At 43.8% G+C, this 22,142-nt stretch overlaps 1 protein-coding gene across 1 annotated transcript in view; it reads left to right on the top strand.

The window, feature by feature from the left end:
* The window catches only part of setd1ba (SET domain containing 1B, histone lysine methyltransferase a), a 168,686-nt gene that overhangs the window by 80,200 nt on the left and 66,344 nt on the right, over positions 1–22,142 (top strand). Inside the window, 1 exon segment of the mRNA XM_068055493.1 lies at positions 9,510–10,322. Within this exon segment, the coding sequence (XP_067911594.1) occupies positions 9,510–10,322 (813 nt within the window).

The raw sequence follows: 22,142 nt of genomic DNA on the forward strand, positions 1-22,142 counted from the left end.
ATTTTTGGTCTGTATGGCTTGGTGTTAGATGATGGTCTATGCTTTTCTCGCTTGCCAGCTCTCTTCCTTCACTAACGATCCAGAAACTGCTTATCAGGCTATGTACATGTCAACTGAGACAAATGGCATGGGAATCAGAGTAGAAACAACTCCTCCTGGTTAGATTTCAATTAAATCAGCCATTTCTGATATTCTTTTTAAAAATTTCCTCCAAATTGTGTAGCAGGTGCATGCAATTCCGATCATAGTACCAAAAGTCAGAGCAAACCGTGATTAAACTTTGTAATTAAAGGACAGTGCAGCATTGAACACTAAGTCTACTTTGAATTTTTATTTGCTTCGCCCTTCAGTTTATCTGCAGCTGAAGGTGCTGGTTCCTGTGGTTTCATTGATCGTAGCAGTTGTCCTGTACCTTACCCAGGTGACGATATTATATGTGTACAGTGGCTATTTGACTGTGGGAGGTACATAGTTGATGCACATAATATTTTCACCTGACATTTATATGTGGACACTTCTAGCTGGGGTTTGTGATTAGGATTGAGCCCTGGCTAATTTTTCTCCTTCACCCAAGAATGCTAGGATCAATTGTTGTGCTAACCTGTCTCCGATCAGCCAATTGCAGACTGGGAATTGAAGCTGGAACCTTTTGATCTGTATGGCTTAGAGCTACGTGTGTGGTCTATCCTCTACTCCCTTGCCAGTGCTCACTGCTTTTGAAAACTTTCTCAAAACCAATCATTTTAACCATTCTTTCGGCACCCCTCTTAATCTCTCCTTCCATGGCTTGGTATATGGTCTTTTATCAATCTCTATTTATAAACAGTCCTCAGTACCTTGCTCTACGGCAGCGAGGCCTGGACAATGTATGCCAGCCAAGAGCGACGTCTCAATTCATTCCATCTTCGCTGCCTTCGGAGAATACTTGGCATCAGGTGGCAGGACTATATCTCCAACACAGAAGTCCTTGAAGCGGCCAACATCCCCAGCTTATACACACTACTGAGTCAGCGGCGCTTGAGATGGCTTGGCCATGTGAGCCGCATGGAAGATGGCAGGATCCCCAAAGACACATTGTACAGCGAGCTCGCCACTGGTATCAGACCCACCGGCCGTCCATGTCTCCGTTATAAAGACGTCTGCAAACGCGACATGAAATCGTGTGACATTGATCACAAGTCGTGGGAGTCAGTTGCCAGCATTCGCCAGAGCTGGCGGGCAGCCATAAAGACAGGGCTAAATTGTGGCGAGTCGAAGAGACTTAGTAGTTGGCAGGAAAAAAGACAGAGGCGCAAGGGGAGAGCCAACTGTGCAACAGCCCCAACAAGCAAATTTCTCTGCAGCACCTGTGGAAGAGCCTGTCACTCCAGAATTGGCCTTTATAGCCACTCCAGGCGCTGCTTCACAAACCACTGACCACCTCCAGGCGCGTATCCATTGTCTCTCGAGATAAGGAGGCCCAAAAGAAAGAAAGAAAAAGAAAAGAATTTATAAACAAATTTCTCTGCAGCACCTGTGGAAGAGCCTGTCACTCCAGAATTGGCCTTTATAGCCACTCCAGGCGCTGCTTCACAAACCACTGACCACCTCCAGGCGCGTACCATTGTCTCTCGAGATAAGGAGGCCCAAAGAAGAAGAAGAAGAAAAGAAATTTATAAAAGAACCTTGGGACTTTGCTTTAGATTAAAGTTGCTGTAGTTGTTATAAAACAGAACATCATCTGATTTATCGTGAACATTTCCATGGGATATTTATCGGCATACAATGAAAGATTTTTGTATAGTTATACACTATGGCAACTTGGTAGTATTGAGCACTATTGAACTGATGCATGATCTCGGATGCATTAAGGAGGTTGAAAAGTGGAAGTCATAGGGAGTATTACAGAAATTTTATAAGCACAGAAATAGGGCATTCGGCCTAACAGGTCTACTTTATGCTCCACAGGAGCCTCCTCCCACCCTACTTCATCTAATATTATCTACATATCCTTCTATATCTTTCCCTCTCATGTGCATATCTAGCTTAAAATGCATCTGTGCTATTTGCCTAAACTACTATGTGGTAGCAAGTTCCACATTCTAATAAATAGGCTTTTCAATCTGTGCTTTATTGAACAGTACAGGTCCCGTCCAGCGGTACTGTGTACATTCACAGCTCCAATTCATGCCTCCTCTAACTCATTACTGTCAGTTTAACACACCCACAGCATAACAATGTGAAAACTAGGTCACAAACACTACACTATATATGAAATAAGCATTCAGGAGTGAGTCAAAGGACCTAACCTACTTTTGGTTTGTTACTCCACTTAAGCTTCACTCTTGGCATTTATGTCAGCTGAATGCCTCAGTTCGGTTTTCAGGTTATTAAGAGGTTATCTGTGATTATCATCATTGTTAGAAGAGCACTCTGTTTACATCACTTGCTTCTCAAAAGCACTCAAAGTGATGAATACTGCATTGATCATCATTTTCTTTGTGTCACTGTGTACCTCTGTAAAAAATGATGGCTATTCTAGTTGGTCCTTCACTCACTTTCTTTGTGTCTGTGCAATGCTGGCAAAAATTACCTAACCAGAAACTCCCCTGGTATCACTTAAACTCTGATTATAAAGCTTTAAGGGAAATGCTATGTTACGTCTTCTTACTTTTTCTTGAACAAAAACTAGCCCTGTACTCTGCAAGTTTTCTAATGTCAATCTGACTTTACACTAATCTGTTTTTCGTTGTGTGAACTTTTCTTATTGGAGGTAAGTTGTGGTGCATTGTTTGCCTGCTTTCAAAACACATGGAAGGCTTGATTTAATTAGCATGCTGAGTTAGCAAAAAGACAAGTTTACCTTAAATGAGAGGTAAATTAAACATTGTGCAGAGAAGCAGTGCTGAAAGTAATAGCTTTTGGGAACAAATCCATCATATTCTGTACATTTTATGAATAAAGAATACCATTTTTTTTTCTTGCCACTGTTTTCCCTGTCTTTGTAAGTGTTGACTTCTTGCTGGGGTACAGTTCCACAAGTGCCTCAATCAGGTGACTATAATTACTGTGCGAGTCTCAAGTGTGAATATTGGCAGACTGATCAATTTGAGTGGCATCAGAGCCAAATCCTTACCCACTATAAACATGCACATTTCTAGCAAGGGTCGTTGCATAGTGAAATAGAGCAGGAATTCTGGTTGATCTTCCTGCCCCAGCTATTTTGGCTGATCAGAAATTGGATCTAGGATTTTGCAGGCCATTGGATATATTTAATGGTCCATTGAAGAAGCACTTGGGATATACAAGTGGGTACAAGAAATGCAGCATCTTTCCAGTTGTGTGGAATATGTTGAATGGTGAAACTCAAGTTGTAATGTGCATTATTTTACATTCTGGTCTGTTTAAAATCTATTGAAAATGTGAACAACTTCACTAGTTTTTAAAACTAATATTGAAGATAAGTATGTTGGAAGATAAATGATGCAATGCTTTCTAATTTCATGAGGAAGCAAAGAGACTAAATAATTTCAAAATTTTAGAATATATCATCAGCTACTCATTGTAAATGCACTACTCAGTTTTTAAGTTACTTATGCTTTGATCTGAGAAGTGGGTCTGCAATCTGATGGGATGCAGTGTATAATTTAGTGAATATTTGCGATTGTATCCTAACATGAGTAACCTGGAAAGTGATGCTTGTTAATCCGCATATTGTTGCATAGAATTGACCACATTACAGGGAACGTGTAAGTATTTTAATATCATGTGCTTTATTTTCTCAGGCAAAAAACAAGATACTCATGATCAACTTTTTTTTTCTTTAACTCAGTCTGCCTCCTAAGGGTAGGTTATGAATAGAATAGCAACTACCTTGACAGGAATCGTGTTCTTTTAGTAACTTGAAGCATTCTTATTGTTGTGGTTCTGGTTAAAAGCTATGCCATTACTTTCTCTCAAACACTACAAAACATAGTTTATTCCTTCCCCTCTTGATATTCGGTGGGATGCTTGTTTGTGTAGCAGTTAACTCTTTTGACTGTCACAGACTTTGTACGTAAAGCTTCAGCTGCATAGCGTTGACCTATGTAGTCCAATATCATACATTGATTTTAAATGCTATTCACACTTGTTATGTGAAATTCAAATCTATGAACACAGTGCCGTTTCACTTTGATGTTGTCATTGGTTTGATTCCTAAAGCCAAACATTTAATCCATGGCTGTTGGGTCTCCATCAATTCTATGCCATTGATTAGAGGCATTGAACCCTTGTCTTAAGGAAGAGAGACCAACATTGTTGTGCTTCTTGACAAGTGGATATTGAGACTATTCTTAGTGAAGAATGGTTTTGCAGTAGGGAGGGAAAGCGTAGGGAATTCTAACAGAGAAAAATTATTGTAGAGAATCACCCATGTACTAAATATACTGTACAAAATATTCATCTGCACTGTACCATTCTGAATTTAAAAGCCTCTATTCAATTCCACCTGTGTTAGTAATAACATTGCTGACTAAAACTCCATATACCTCCATTGCCTGCCTACTGGTAAATTTCAGTTTTGCAATGCTTTCCCTTTTAGACAAGTCCCTATATTCTATTAAACTGATAATATCGATACTGGAGATAATTAGAAGGCAACAGTCTCATTGAGATATTACATGATGCACTATCAGAGTAAAGCTCAAGTAGTTTCATTTGTTGTCTGAACCCCATTTTAGTTTATGCAGGATGACATCCAAGTTGAAGGATTAATTCTTGTATGTAATTGCTGGATGTTTATTGAGTGACAACAGCTAATTTAAGGGGAATTATGTTATCGGTGTGTATCAGAAAAGCAGAACTATGTGGCGAAAGTTGTAGAAAGTTTCTCGCCAGATGAAAATGGTTGTTTACTCAAGGCGTTTGTTGTCTCCTGATGTTGCATATCACAAACTTCACCTTGAAGCCATTTCAGCAGCTTTGTGCAAAATTGTATATCATCACAGAGTCTACAAATTTAGCATTTTGCAAATTAGTATTACCCAATTAAGGAAATATTTCACTTTGAACATTGCATTCACCCCCATTAAATGAATATTCCATTTCTCCAGGTGATCGGCATTTAACAATACACCAACTACAGTCACTTTCAGCATTGTATAATGAGCGACTTTCATTTGGCTACAAAAATACAGCCATTTGAAATAATCATCCGTTTAAGTTAACAAACACGTGCTTTACTTGTTTTACAAAGAAAAATATTAAAAATTCTGAAAATCACTGTCCGTGATATGAACCCCCACCAAACCCTCCGACAATTGGCGGGGAATGTGTTAAAGAATTGATCTGGGGGAGTGCGTCCCTAAGACAACATGCAGATGTTTGTCGCGGTTTTCAATGTTTTCTCCTGGCCCCTAAAGGAAACATTCTGCCTCTCCCTCCCCAATTGACAGCCTCCACTGCCCCAAGACCTCCCAATTGCCGACTTCTCTCCACTGCCCCCCCATCCACTTCTGATTGCTGATCATGGACTCTCTCTCACCTACCCCCACACCCCTTTCTGGTCTCCAGGGACAGTCCCCGGGGATCCTATCTGTGGTCTCAAGCTGTTGGAGTTTCCTTCTGGTCGATGGCCAGGCTGCTAATTTGGCTGTCTGCCAGGCAGGAAACAGGGCAAAACAATGTCAGAGGTCCGGACATTCGGATTCCTGGCCTTGCTGGGTTCTTGGGTGGTTTTTGGCCTCCCCTGCAACCCTGCCTGCTTCCCCATAAATATCATGGGCCAATGGCTCTTTTTTCAGCAGACAGATAGCAGGATGCGGTAACAGGTGCTCGTGGTCCGACAGTAGGCACCGGGGGCTGTTCTAATCCTATGCGCTGCTGCCCTTTTATGAACATGGCACACACCTCCATAAATTAGAAGAGATGGATTTTTCTCTGTCATGTTATTGTATAATCCTCATCATTGGTAATGGAGAAATACCCAGGTATCTGATCACAGATGAGCGCCTATCTCTGCATTAGTGCAACACCGTGTCTTTGTTTAAATAGTTACATTTACAAGCAAAGCTCACAGCTTTTGCACAGTGTATACTGGAGCACCAGTTGACTGGAAGTAATTAGATGATCCATGTACAGAATCACTTGTCTGCTTGGTGGTGTTGATGATCTTTGTAAATGCATTATTAATAGCAGCATTGATTGCTAGTTCATCAGTTGGTGTGTGCATTGTTCAGCACAAGTGACCAGGAGGAGGGGATTTGATAGATAAGACACAGGTTTGATTACAAAAAGGATATTCAACTTGAACATTTGTCTGCATGTCACTGGGACAGTCAGCTGTAATACAGTCATAGATTATCTTGGAATAAGCTGTATCTAGTGTGGTGCCAGAAAAGATTGTCTGGGCTGAAATTTACTCCTCTACTGCATTTTAAAAAAATCAGCACTCTTCTATTTACATAATCACTCATTCATTAGCTCCTCCTGTAGTAATTCATTTGAACATTGCCCTTCCTGTTTGGGGATTAGGATAATGTTTTCATTTCAAGGTGAGAAATGAGCATTGTTGTGAAATCTTAGTAAGGAAATGTGTGAAGACCATGCTGGCTCCACGCTATGCAAATAGTAGGTAGAAACCTGGACAGCAGGTGGTGTTCCAGTGCTCTCTCAAATAAAAATACACACAGCATTGAGAAAAAGGCACAAGAAAGATGATATCAAATTATAATGGACTGGATGAGTCAGATGGCATTTTGAACCAAGATATTGGCCGGAATTTTATGCCACCCTAGTGAGGCGGATGATGGTGGGGTGAGTGGCGTAAAATGGAGTGGGAGGCTTTGGGAGCCTTCCCAACCCGCTCCCGCTTCCGCCCCAATTTACGTAGGGTGGGGGATGGAGGGGGGGGGGGGGGGAATGGACTGCCCGACCCAGGCCAATCAAGGCCCTTAAGTTTCCAGTTAATGGCTACTTAAGGGCCTTCGCTTGCCTCTACGGGGATTTTACCCGTGGCAAGCGGGGTTCCTGAAAGCTGGCAGCCTCTCAGCGCCCTGGGGGTGGGTCTTGACAAACGGGGACAGGGTGCCTGACAGGGCCACCCCAGCTTCCCCAACCAGCCCCAGGACCCAAGACGCCCCCCCCCCCCCCCCCCCGCCAAACGACCGCCCTTGCCTTGCTGGGGCCCGACCGATTTACCCCCGGCGAGGCAACCCAAACTTACCTGCACTCCTGGTTCCATGTCCTCGGCTGGGCTGCAGTCCCAGCAGTGGCCACCACTCCCGGTGGCACTACTGGAACTAAGAGCTGCCGGCCCGATGATTGATTGGCCAGCAGCTCAATGAGGCGGGACTTCCTCCCTCAAGAGGGTGGAAATCCTGCCTCAGAACAGTTAAAGCCTGGGCACCTGTAAAATGCGGGATGGATTCCCGGGCTAGGCGGAAGCAGGTTCGCCACAGACTTTTACGTCCGTTGGCAGCTCCCGTCTGCCCAACATGAAATCCAGCCCATTGTTGGGTTGTGTTTAATGTTGTGGATGTTTGAGTTGATGCATATTTTTGTAAAGATATTACATGAGTAGTACAGTATTGGTATAAGGAGTTTTGATGAGATTCTATAGCGTTGGGGTAAAAGTAAATCTTCTGCATTGTAAATCTACTGGCAATGCTTGTATTTGAAGGCATCTTGAGTTGCAATAGAGACATCTTGGACTTTTTTCAATTAAACTTTATTCTGTTCTTCAAAATGAATGGGGCAAATTAATGTAAGCTGCTTGTTGGCTGTTCCTGAGGTATCACTGAGATGTCCTGTTAAGATATTCCATGCTGTCTTGCAGTGCACTGTAATTGCCTATGCCAGTGTAATTTCACTTGTCTAGAGGGTTGGAAAATCTTTATTGGCACAGCTCACTCATTGAGGATAAATCCGAACTACAAAATCTGTTAGTACCAGTACCTTGGAAAAGATGCAAATTAGCAGGAATTTTCATTTAAAATTTGCATATTGTATGCACCTAAATGATCCACAAGTCCAATGTCCCCATAAATAAATTTCTGTTTTGTTAATAGCTTCACTGGAAATAAAGATTGGGAGAGATGTAAATCCGGCTGCTGATTCATTGGTGCATATTTTTGTAAAGATACGAGCAGAGTAGTACAGTATTGGTATAAGGAGTTTCGATGAGATTCTATAGCATTGAATAAAAGTAACCCTTTTGCATTGTAAATCTACTGGCAATGCATATATTCAAAGGCTTCAGGAGTTGCAATAGAAATGACTTGGACTTTTTTCAATTAAACTTTATTCTGTTCATTAAAATGAAAGGGACAAATTAATGTAAGCTGCTTGTTGGCTGTTCCTGAGGTATCACTAAGATGTTGCACAAAGTCAAAATCTGCCCCATTTAACACTTGGAAAACTTAGTGATCTAATCACATCTAAAATTAGAACATTACAATTTCACAATATATAATTGTAAAAGTTAGAGGATTTGAGAAAGGAACATTTTCTATTTGAAAATTTCCAAAGTTGCCTATGTTTTATTGTCATAGTCATAGAGTTATACAGCACAGCAACAGGCCCTTCAGCCCATCGTGTCTGTGCCGGCCATCAAGCACCTACCTATTCTAATCCCATTTTCCAGCCCTTGGCCCGTAGCCTTGTATGCTGTGGCGTTTCAAGTGCTCATCTAAATACTTATTAAATGTTGTGATGGTTCCTGCCTCTACCACCTCTTCAGGCAGTATGTTCCAGATTCCAACCACCCTCTGGGTAAATTTTTTTCCCCTCAAATCCCTTCTAAACCTCCTGCTCCTTACCAATTGTATAATCTGAAAGATGAATACAGTTTAAAATTAGTGTGGGCACTGTTAATTAATACTCAGTACGAATGTGATGCTGAATATTGGATGTTTGCTTCAATGCCCATTATTGATTCTGTTCCTTTATTAGAGTAAAGCAGTACAGGCTCCAAGGCAAGTTTCATTTCCTGGTTAGCATAAAATGCTCCTTTCTTGGTCCTCAGCAAGCCTGTTGTATTGGAAGCCAAGATTGTGAGGGGTTATAAGATTTTGACTTTGTGTTTTTTCTTCTCCCAGTTTGATGTTTATAATGAGATTCACTTCAACATTCATGCAGCTGTTTCCTGCCAAGTTGTTTCATTCTGGATGTTGCCAAGTTCCTAGAAGTTTCCTGGGAAAAAAAACATTTCTTTATTAGGCAAGCTGTACTAAACATCACAAAATCTAAACCAAACAATACTGTGAGATAAAAAATAAAGACTGCAATAAAGTGGAAACACGAGAGCCATTTTTACAAGTTTACATAGAAGGTGTAGTTTGAGATCAAATACACTATAACAAAAGAAATTGCCGTTTTCAGTTATCTTTATATTTTTTTATCGTGTTCAGTTAAGCAATGGTAATCCCTGTTTCTGCACAAGATGAATCATTTTGTAATTTGTAAGGTTATATAATTTTAAATATATTCCCTAGTTTTTTGTTAAAAGTACAATTATTGAAATTATTTTAATTTCCTCCTTGTTTTGACAGACCCAGCAGTCATCAGGGGAAGACATGGAGATATCAGATGACGAAACAAATACAAGTCCAATAACCAGTGCAGAATGTTCAGAAACTATAGTGGTCAGCTCTGCTACTTCTGCTATACCTATACCACCACCAGGATTCCATCCACTACCCCCACCACCACAAACAGGATTTCCGTTGCCGCCACCTCTTCCTCCCCCTCCCCCACCACCTCCAGCCCACCCCACTGTTGCTGTTCCACCCCCTCCACTTCCTACTCGGCCAGATCTGTGCCCTCCTGGAGTGCCACCTCCACCCCCTCCACCGCCGCCTCCACCGCCACCACCACCACCTCCCCCTCCCATGCTCCCTCACCTTCATCCATTTCCTCCTAACATGTATCCAATGATGTCCATGGACCTAATGAACTGCATAGGCAACCAATGGGGAAGCATGCAGATGTCCTTTCAGATGCAGACTCAGATGTTGAGCCGTATGATGCAAGGTCAAGGACCATCTCCTTACCCACCTTTCATAGCTGGTGGAATGAACTTGCAGTTTGGAAATATGCAACCATACCGCCCATATCTTATGAATTCAAGTCTTGCTCATGGTCAGCAATGGACTCCGTTGCCAAAGTTTGATCCCACCGTCCCACCACCTGGATATGAAATCAAGAAAGAGGATCCTCACAAAGCCACCATTGATGGAGTCCTACTGGTGGTTATGAAGGAACTTAAGAATATAATGAAGAGAGACTTGAATCGCAAAATGGTTGAGATGGTGGCATTTAGGACTTTTGATGAATGGTGGGAGAGGAAAGAACGTAAAGCAAAGGTAAACTATATTCTTTTTTTCATGTGCCTTTTAGTACTGAAATCTCTCCTGTATTTTGGATGTAATGCTGGCTTTTTATGATTGCAATTTATTTTAATCATTCTATCATTGCCTGCTATAATTCTTCATCCTTTTAGTACTTGTAAACTACTCGAGAGTATGCACACTGATACTCTGGGATCTCTATCCCTGTTTTTGCTCCCACTTACAAAGCATTCTTAATGTGGGAATTGTGGTCATGGAGCTATCTCCTCATATGCTACCTCGGCATGATACATAACTGGCCAGTAAACCATTCTTAAAATAGATACCCCTATTGAAAACTTAACTATGCAAGAGCGTACATGTAAAGGTTTAGGTTGCTAGCTGAGCAGTAAAGATATTGGAGCCCAGACTTTCCAATTGGTGTTATTTTAACTCTGGCATTAATTTATTTATGAATAGCTGAACACCAATGTTACAATAATGAATGTGAAACCTAGGCTTGGAAATCTTATTGGTGATTGTGATTATTTGTTTTGAAATTGTGTTTTCTATGATCTAAAGCAAGGATCTCAAAATAGTTGGCTGCAGCTTTCTGAACTAAGAATTGTTTCACAGTGTTATCCCTTTTATGTAGCTGACTAGTGCAAGATTAGCACTGGTTAATAGAGAAAAGATTCAACACCAATACAGGGCCATACTAGATCAAACTAATTGCTCAACATGTATAGATATATCATAAACCAAAGAACTGTCCCATTTTGAACATTCAGTTGTTTCTCGGGATTGAGCTGGTTGGCAAAGGCATAATTCTTCACAGGTTTTTAACAACATTTTATTACTTGAATTTGATGGTTTCCAGGTGTTATGTTTGACAGCCAATGTACAAAAGTTATGAAAACCATGTTAATAGTTTGGCTACTGTGTGAGGCATACTTACCAACTGAAGAAACATGGATTTTTTAAATTCATTCATAGGATGTGGGCATCGCTGACAAGGCCAGCATTTATTGCCCATCCCTAATTGCCTTTTAGAAGGTGGTGGTGAGTTGCCTTCTTGCTGTAGTGCATGTGGGGTAGGTACACCCACAGTGCTGTTAGGAAGGGAGTTCCAGGATTTTGACCCAGCGATAGTGAAGGAACGGCGATATAGTTCCAAGTCAGGATGGTGTGTGGCTTGGAGGGGAACTTGCAGGTGGTGCTGTTCCCATGCATCTGCTGCCCTTGTCCTTCTAGTTGGTAGAGGTCGCGGGTTTGGAAGTTGCTGTCGATGGACCCTTGGTGCATTGCTGCAGTGCATCTTGCAGATGGTACACACTGCTGCCTCTGTGTCTCTGTGGTGGAGGGAGTGAATGGCACCCAATTCACAAACAATCAAGCAGGCTGCTTGGTCCTGGGATGGTGTCGAACTTCTTGAGTGCTGTTGGAGCTGCACCCATCCAGGCAAATTGAGAGTATTCCATCACACTCCTGACTTGTGCCTTGTAGATGGTGGTCAGGCTTTGGGGAGTCAGAAGGTGAGTTATTTGCTGCAGGATTCCTAGCCTCCAACCTGCTCTTGTATTTATGTGGCTACTCCAGTTCAGTTTCTGGTCAATGGTTACACCCAGGATGTTGATAGTGGGGGATTCAGTGATTGTAATGCCATTGAATGTCATGGGGAGATGGTTAGATTCTCTCTTGTTGGAAATAGGCATTGCTTGGCACTTGTGTGGCGCGAATGTTACTTGCCACTTATCTGCCCAAGCCAGGATATTGTCCAGGTCCCGCTGCATTTCTACACGGACTGCTTCAGTATTTGAGGAGTTGTGAATGGTGCTGAACATTGTGCGATCATCAGCGAATATCCCCACTTCTGACCTTATGATTGAAGGAAGGTCATTGATGAAGCAGTTGAGCCTAGGATACTACGCTGAGGAACTCCTGCAGTGATGCTTTGGAGCCGAGATGATTGATCTGCAACAACCACAACCATCTTCCTTTGCACTAGGTATGACTCCAACCAGTGGAGAGTTTCCCCCCGATTACGATTGACTCCAGGTTTGCTAGGGCTCCTTGACGCCATGCTCGGTCAAATGCTGTTTTGATGTCAAGGGCAGTCACTTTCACCTCACCTCTTGAGTTCAGCTCTTTTGTCCATGTTTGAACCAAGGCTGTAATGTTGTCAGGAGCTGAGTGGCCCTGGCAGAACCCGAACTGAGCATCACTGAACAGGTTATTACTAAGCAAGTGCTGCTTGATGACACTGTCGACGACACCTTCCATCACTTTACTGATGATCGAGAGTAGACTGATTGGGCAGTAATTGGCCGGGTTGGATTTTTCCTGCTATTTGTGTACAGGACATACCTGGGCAATTTTCCACATTGCAGGGTAGATGGCAGTGTTGTACCTGTACTGGAACAACTTGACGAGGGACGCGAAGAGCACAGGTCTTCACTACTATTGCTGGAATATTGTCAGGGCCCATAGCCTTTGCAGTATCCAATGCCTTCAGCCCTTTCAGTGCAGCAGCTTTTTCGGGAGCAGCGTGTGAGCAGCTGGGAAAGTCAGTTTGAAAGTAAATTTAATTTCCTTTTGTTTTTCGGCGGAGGCCAGGGGGCTGCTGGGTAAGTAAAACACTATATATTTGGGCGGTTTAAAATAACTTTCCTTTCAGTGCAGCAGCTTTTTCGGGAGCAGCGTGTGAGCAGCTGGGAAAGTCAGTTTGAAAGTAAATTTAATTTCCTTTTGTTTTTCGGCGGAGGCCAGGGGGCTGCTGGGTAAGTAAAACACTATATATTTGGGCGGTTTAAAATAACTTTCCTTTCAGTGCAGCAGCTTTTTCGGGAGCAGCGTGTGAGCAGCTGGGAAAGTCAGTTTGAAAGTAAATTTAATTTCCTTTTGTTTTTCGGCGGAGGCCAGGGGGCTGCTGGGTAAGTAAAACACTATATATTTGGGCGGTCTCAGGATTACTACCAGTGCCACGTGATAGTCAGAGTAAAAATGAAAGAATAGTCAGGATGAATGCGTGGCTTGAGAGATGGTGCAGGAAGGAGGGGTTCAGATTTTTGGGACATTGGGACCGGTTCTGGGGGAGGTGGGACTATTACAAATTGGACGGTCTACACCTGGGCCGGACTGGAACCAATGTCCTTGGAGGTGCTTTTGCTAACGCTGTTGGGGAGGGTTTAAACTAATGTGGCAGGGGGATGGGAACCAATTGAGGTCAGTTGACAGTGAGGAGGTAGTAACAAAAGCCTGTAAGAAACTAGATCATGAAGTCAGTGTGACTAAGGGGAAGAGCAGGCAGGGAGTAGATGATGAATATAAAGGGACTGGTGGTCTGAGGTGCATTTGTTTTAATGCAAGAAGTGTAGTTGGTAAGGCAGATGAACTTAGGGCTTGGATTAGTACCTGGGAGTATGATGTTATTGCTATTACTGAGACTTGGTTGAGGGAAGGGCATAATTGGCAACTAAATATCCCAGGATATCGATGCTTCAGGCGGGATAGAGAGGGAGGTAAAAGGGGTGGAGGAGTTGCATTACTGGTCAAAGAGGATATCACAGCTGTGCTGAAGGAGGGCACTATGGAGGACTCGAGCAGTGAGGCAATATGGACAGAACTCAGAAATAGGAAGGGTGCGGTAACAATGTTGGGGCTGTACTACAGGCCTCCCAACAGCGAGCGTGAGATAGAGGTACAAATATGTAAACAGATTATGGAAAGATGTAGGAGCAACAGGGTGGTGGTGATAGGAGATTTTAATTTTCCCAACATTGACTGGGATTCGCTTAGTGTTAGAGGTCCAGATGGAGCAGAATTTGTAAGGAGCATCCAGGAGGGTTTTCTAGAGCAGTATGTAAATAGTCCAACTCGGGAAGGGGCCATACTGGACCTGGTGTTGGGGAATGAGCCCGGCCAGGTTGTTGAAGTTTCAGTAGGGGACTACTTTGGGAATAGTGATCACAATTCCGTAAGCTTTAAAATACTCATGGACAAAGACGAGAGTGGTCCTAAAGGAAGAGTGCTAAATTGGGGGAAGGCCAACTATACCAAAATTCGGCAGGAGCTGGGAAATGTAGATTGGGAGCAGCTGTTTGAAGGTAAATCCACATGTGATATGTGGGAGGCTTTTAAAGAGAGGTTGATTAGCGTGCAGGAGAGACATGTTCCTGTGAAAATGAGGGATAGAAATGGCAAGATTAGGGAACCATGGATGACAGGTGAAATTGTGAGACTAGCTAAGAGGAAAAAGGAAGCATACATAAGGTCTAGGCGGCTGATGAAAGACGAAGCTTTGAAAGAATATCGGGAATGTAGGACCAATCTGAAACGAGGAATTAAGAGGGCTAAAAGGGGTCATGAAATATCTTTAGCAAACAGGGTTAAGGAAAATCCCAAAGCCTTTTATTCATATATAAGGAGAAAGAGGGTAACTAGAGAAAGGATTGGCCCACTAAAGGACAAAGGAGGAATGTTATGCTTGGACTCAGAGAAAATGGGTGAGATTCTAAACGAGTACTTTGCATCGGTATTCACCGAGGAGAGGGACATGACGGATGTTGAGGTTAGGAACAGATGTTTGATTACTCTAGGTCAAGTCGGCATAAGGAGGGAGGAAGTGTTGGGTATTCTAAAGGGCATTAAGGTGGACAAGTCCCCAGGTCCGGATGGGATCTATCCCAGGTTACTGAGGGAAGCGAGAGAGGAAATAGCTGGGGCCTTAACAGATATCTTTGCAGCATCCTTAAACACGGGTGAGGTCCCGGAGGACTGGAGAATTGCTAATGTTGTCCCCTTGTTTAAGAAGGGTAGCAGGGATAATCCAGGAAATTATAGACCGGTGAGCCTGACGTCAGTGGTAGGGAAGCTGCTGGAGAAGATACTGAGGGATAGGATCTATTCCCATTTGGAAGAAAATGGGCTCATCAGTGATAGGCAACATGGTTTTGTGCAGGGAAGGTCATGTCTAACCAACTTAATAGAATTCTTTGAGGAAGTGACAAAGTTGATTGATGACGGAAGGGCTGTCGATGTCATATACATGGACTTCAGTAAGGCGTTTGATAAGGTTCCCCATGGCAGGCTGATGGAGAAAGTGAAGGCGCTTGGGGTCCAAGGTGTACTAGCTAGATGGATAAAGAACTGGCTGGGCAACAGGAGACAGAGAGTAGCAGTAGAAGGGAGTTTCTCAAAATGGAGACGTGTGACCAGTGGTGTTCCACAGGGATCCGTGCTGGGACCACTGTTGTTTGTGATATACATTAATGATTTGGAGGAAAGTATAGGTGGACTGATTAGCAAATTTGCAGACGACACTAAGATTGGTGGAGTAGCAGATAGTGAAGGGGACTGTCAGAGAATACAGCAGAATATAGATAGATTGGAGAGTTGGGCAGAGAAATGGCAGATGGAGTTCAATCAGGGCAAATGCGAGGTGATGCATTTTGGAAGATCCAATTCAAGAGTGAACTATACAGTAAATGGAAAAGTCCTGGGGAAAATTGATGTCCAGAGAGATTTGGGTGTTCAGGTTCACTGTTCCCTGAAGGTGGCAACGCAGGTAAATAGAGTGGTCAAGAAGGCATACGGCATGCTTTCCTTCATCGGACGGGGCATTGAGTACAAGAGTTGGCAGGTCATGTTACAGTTGTATAGGACTTTGGTTCGGCCACATTTGGAATACTGCGTACAGTTCTGGTCGCCACATTATCAAAAGGATGTGGATGCTTTGGAAAGGGTGCAGAGGAGGTTCACCAAGATGTTGCCTGGTATGGAGGGCGCTAGCTATGAAGAGAGGTTGAGTAGATTAGGATTATTTTCATTAGAAAGACGGAGGTTGAGGGGGGACCTGATTGAGGTGTACAAAATCATGAGAGGTATAGACAGGGTGGATAGCAAGAAGCTTTTTCCCAGAGTGGGGGTTTCAATTACTAGAGGACACGAGTTCAAAGTGAAAGGGGAAAAGTTTAGGGGGGATATGCGTGGAAAGTTCTTTACGCAGAGGGTGGTGGGCACCTGGAACGCATTGCCAGCAGAGGTGGTAGATGCGGGCACGATGGAGTCTTTTAAGATGTATCTAGACAGATACATGAATGGGCAGGAAGAAAAGAGATAGAGAAGCTTAGAAAATAGGCGACATGTTTAGAGAGAGGATCTGGATCGGCGCAGGCTTGGAGGGCCAAAGGGCCTGTTCCTGTGCTGTAATTATCTTTGTTTTGTTCTCTTTGTTCTTTGTTTGTTGAGATGACGTGGAGTGAATCAAATTGGCTGAAGTCTGGCATCTGTGATGCTGGGGACTCGAGGAGGAGGCCGAGATGGATCATCTACCCGGCACTTTTGGATGAAGATTGTTGCAAATGCTTCAGCCTTATCTTTTGTTTTGATGTGCTGGGCTCTCCCATCATTGCGAATGGGGATATTTGTGGAGCTACCTCCTCCAGTTAATTGTTTAATTGTCCACCACCATTCATGACTGGATGAGGCTGGACTGCAGAGCTTAGATTTGATCCACTGGTTGTGGGATTGCTTAGCTCTGTCGCACGCTGCTTACGTAAGCATGCTGCTTAGTCCTGGATTGTTGCTTCACCAGGTTGACAGCTCATTTTTAGGTATGCCTAGTGCTGCTCCTGACGTGCCCTCCTGCACTCTTCATTGAACTAGGGTTGATCCCCCAGCTTGATGATGATGGTAGAGCGGGGGCTATGCCAGGCCATGAGGTTACAGATTGTGGTTGAGTACAATTCTGCTGCTGCTGATGGCCCGCAGCACCTCATGGATGCCCAGTTTTGCATTGCTAGATCTGTTCAAAATCTATCAAATACGATGGAGGGTCTCCTCAATGTAAAGGGGTCTTCGTCTCCACGAAGACTGTGTGGTGATCACTCCTACCAATACTGTCCTGAACAGATGCATCTGCAGAAGGCAGATTGGTGAGGACGAGGTCAAGTATGTTTTACCTCTTGTTGGTTCACTCACCACCCGCTGCAGACCCAACCTAGCTGCTATGTCCGTTGGGACTAGGTCAGTAGTGGTGCTACCGAGCCGCTCTTGGTGATGGTCGTTGAAGTCCCCCACCCAGAGTACATTCTGCACCCTTGCCACCCTCAGTGCTTCCTCCAGTTGTTGTTCAACATGGAGGAGTACTGTTTTATCAGCTGAGGGAGGGCGGTAGGTGGTAATCAGTAGGAGGTTTACTTGCCTATGTTTGACCTGATGCCATGATACTTCGTGGAGTTCACAGGTGAGGTGGCTCCACAAATGAGGACTCCCAGGGTATCTCCCTCCCGACTGTGTACGACTGTGCCGCCGCCTCTGCTGGGTCTGTCCTGCTGGTGAGACTGAACATAACCGGAGTTATGATGATGGAGATGTCTGGGACATTGTCTGTAAGATATGATTTGGTGTGTATGACTCTGTCAGGCTGTTGCTTGACTAGTCTGTGGGACAGCTCTCTCAACTTTGGCACAAGCCCCCAGATGTTAGTAAGGAGGACTTTGCAGGGTTGACAGGGCTGGGTTTGTCGTTTCCAGTACCTAGGTCGATGCCAGGTGGTCCATCCGGTTTCATTCCTTATTGACTTTGTAGTGGTTAGATACAACTGAGTGGCTTGCTCGGCCATTTCAGAGGGCATGTAAGAGTCAACCACGTTGCTGTGGGTCTGGAGTCACATGTAGGCCAGACAGCAGATTTCCTTCTCTAACAGACATTAGTGAACGAGATGGGTTTTTACATAGGAGCAGGAGAAGGCCCTTCGAGCCTGCTCCGCCATTCATTATGATCATGGCTGATCATCCAACTCAGTAATCTGTTCCCGCTTTTGCCCCATACCCTTTGATCCCTTTCGCCCCAAGAGCTATATCTAACTCCTTCTTGAAAACATACATTGTTTTGGCCTCCACTGCTTTCTGTGGTAGCAATTTCCACAGGTTCACCACTCTCTGGGTGAAGACGTTTCTCCTCATCTCAGTCCTGAAAGGTTTACCCCGTATCCTTAGACTATGACCCCTGGTTCTAGACTCCCCCACCATCGGGAACATCCTTCCTGCATCTACCCTGTCAAGTCCTGTTAGAATTTTATAGGTTTCTATGAGATCCCCCCCTCACTCTTCTGAACTCGAGCGAATATAATCCTAATCTCTCCTCATACGTCAGTTCCGCCATCTCAGGAATCAGCCTGGTAAACCTTTGCTGCACTCCCTCTATAGCAAGAACATCCTTCCTCAGATAAGGAGACCAAAACTGCACACAATTTTCCAGGTGTGGCCTCACCAAGGACCTGTATTATTGCAGCAAGACATCCCTGCTCCTGTATTCGAATCCTCTCACTATGAAGGCCAACATACCATTTGCCTTTTTTACTGCCTGTTGCACCTGCATGCTTACCTTCAGTGACTGGTGTACGAGAACACCCAGATCTCGCTGCATATTCCCCTCTCTCAGTTTATAGCCGTTCAGATAATCTGCGTTCCTGTTTTTGCTACCAAAGTGGATAACCTCACATTTATCCACATTATACTGCATCTGCCATGCATTTGCCCACTCACTCAACTTGTCCAAATAACCCTGAAGCCTCTCTGCATCCTCCTCACAACTCACCGTCCCACCCAGTTTTGTGTCATCTGCAAATTTGGAGGTATTACATTTAGTTCCCTCATCCAAATCATTAATATATATTGTAAATAGCTGGGGTCCTAGCACCGATCCCTGAGGTACCCCATTAGTTACCGCCTGCCATTCGGAAAAAGACCCATTTATCCCTACTCTTTGTTTTCTCTCTGCCAACCAATTTTCTATCCATCGCAATATACTACCCCCAATCCCATGCGCTTTAATTTTACACACTAATCTCTTATGTGGGACTTTGTCGAAAGCCTCCTGAAAGTCCAAATAAACCACATCCACTGGTTCCCCCTCATCAACTCTACTAGTTACATCCTTGAAGAATTCTAGTAGATTTGTCAAGCATGATTTCCGTTTCGTAAATCCATGCTGATTCTGCCAGATTCTACCACTGTTCTCTAAGTGCTCTGCTATAAAATCTTTGATAATGGACTCTAGAATTTTCCCCATTACCGACGTCAGGCTGATTGGTCTATAATTCCCTGCTTTCTCTCTACCTCCCTTTTAAAATAGTGGGGTTACATTAGCTACCCTCCAATCTGTAGGAACTGTTCCAGAGTCTGTAGACTCTTGGAAGATGACCACCAATGTAACCACTATTTCTAGGGCCACTTAAGTAATCTGGGATGTATACCATCAGGCCCTGGGGATTTATCGGCCTTCAATCCTATCAATTTCCTCAACACCATTTCTCTACTAATACTGATTTTCTTCAGTTGCTCTCTCTCACTAAGCCCTGTGTTCCCCAACATTTCTGGTATGACATTTGTGTCCTTTGTGAAAACAGAACCAAAGTATACATTTAGTTGGTCAGCCATTTCTTTGTTCCCCATAATAAATTCCCCTGTTTCTGACTATAAGGGACCGACATTTGTCTTCACCAATCTTCTTCTCTTCTCAGACCTATAGAAACTTTTACAGTCAGTTTTTATGTTCTCCACAAGCCTACTCTTGTACTCTATTTTCCCCTTCTTAATCAATCCCTTGGTCCTCCTTAGCTGAATTCTAAACTGCTCCCAATCCTCAGGTTTGTTGTTTTTTTCTGGCGAATTTATATGCCTCTTCCTTGGATCTCTTGCTATCTCTAATTTCCCTTGTAAGCCATGGTTTGGTTACCTTTCCCGTTTTATTTTTGCGCCAGACAGGGATAAACAATTGTTGCAGTCCATCCATGTGCTCTTTAAATGTTTGCCATTGCCTATCCACCGTCATTCCTTTAAGTAACGTTTCCTAATCCAGCATAGCCAACTCGCGCCTCATACCTTCATAGTTTCCTTTACTAAGATTCAGGACCCAAGTCTCAGAATCAACTACGTCACTCTCCATCTTGATGAAGAATTCTATCATATTATGGTCGCTCCTCCCCAAGGGGTCTCGCACAACTAGATTGTCAATTATTCCTCTCTCATTACACAATACCCAGTCTAGGATGGCCTGATCTCTAGTTGGTTCCTCAACGTATTGTTCCAGAAAACCATACACTCCAAGAATTCCTCCTCTACGGTATTGTGACTAATTTGATTTGCCCAATCTATATGCAGATTAAATTCACCTACAATTACAGATGTTCCTTTATCGCATGCATCTCTAATTTCCTGCCATTCCCAACATCACCACTACAGTTTGGGGGTTTATATACAACCCCCACTAACGTTTTTTGCCCCTTAGTGTTTCTCAGCTCTACCCATACAGATTCCACATCATCAGAGCTAATATCTTGCCTCACTATTGTGTTAATTTCCTCTTTAACCAGTAATGCAACTCCACCACCTTTTGCTTTTTGTCTGACCTTCCTAAATACTGAATACCCCTGGATGTTCATCTCCCATCCCTGGTCACCTTGCAGCCATGTCTCCGTAATCCCGACTATATCATACCCGTTTACATCTATTTGCGCGATTAATTCATCCACTTTATTGCGAATTTTCCGCGCGTTAAGGCACAAAGCCTTAAGGCTTGTCTTTTTAACATTACTTGTCCCCTTCCCACTATTTTTCACTGTGACCCTGTTTGATTCTGGCCCTTGATTTCTCTGCCTATCACTTTTCTTATTCCCCTTCCTGTCTTTTGTTCTTGTCTTTGATCCCCCCTCCTCTGACTCATTGCAAAGGTTCCCACCCCCCCTGCCATTTTAGTTTAAACCCTCCCCAACCACTCGAGCAAATACTCCCCCTAGGACATCAGTCCCGGTCCTGCCCAGGTGTAACCCGTCCAGTTTGTACTGATCCCACCTCCCCCAGAACCGGTCCCAATGTCCCAGGAATCTAAAACCCTCCCCTTCACACCATCTCTTCAGCCACGTATTCATCCGATATATCCTGCTATTTCTACTCTGACTAGCACTCAGCACTGGTAGTAATTCTGAGATCATTACCTTTGAGGTCCTACTTTTCAACTTACTTCCTAGCTCCCTATATTCTGCTTTTAGGACCTCATCCTTTTTTTTTTACCTACGTCATTTGTACCAATGTGTACCACGACCACTGGCTGTTCACCCCCCCTCCCCCCCCCTTCAGAATTGCTCTGAGACATCCTTGACCCTACCACCAGGGAGGCAACATACCATCCTGGAGTCTCTTTTGCGACCACAGAAACGCCTATCTATTCCCCTTACAATTGAATCCCCTATAACTATTGCATTCCCACACTTTTTACTCCTCCCCTGTGCAGCAGAGCCAACCGTGGTGCAACGAATTGGGCTGTTGCTGCTTTCCCCTGAGAGGCCATTCCCCCCAACAGTATCCAAAGCAGTATATCTGTTTTGCAGGGGAATAGTCACAGGAGATTCCTGAACTGCCTGCCTAATCCTTTTGCTCTGCCTGGTGGTCACCCATTCCCTTCCTGCCTGTGGAGTCTGAGCCTGCCGTGTGACCACCTCTCTATACATGCTACCCACGATACTCTACGCCTCGTGGATGCTCCACAGTGTCCCCAGCTGCCGCTCCAGCTCTGAAACCCGGGCTTCCAGGAGCCAAAGCTGGAGACACTTCCTGCACACATGCCAGTTCCGGGCACTGGAAATGTTCCCGGCTTCTGACATGGAGCACACCACGACTTTGAGCTCTCCTGCCATGACTTAACCCTTTAAATTAACCTTTTGGAAGACCTTAATATCAAATAATATCAATTACTCTAGGGCCCTTCTTCCCTGGTCCTCGTTACTACAGAACTCCCTAAAAGAACACTACTTACTATATATGAAAAAAAACTGCAAACCTTTCTTACCTCAGA

This window comes from Heterodontus francisci, chromosome 23 (assembly GCF_036365525.1).
Source record: "Heterodontus francisci isolate sHetFra1 chromosome 23, sHetFra1.hap1, whole genome shotgun sequence".
Lineage (NCBI taxonomy): Eukaryota > Metazoa > Chordata > Chondrichthyes > Heterodontiformes > Heterodontidae > Heterodontus > Heterodontus francisci.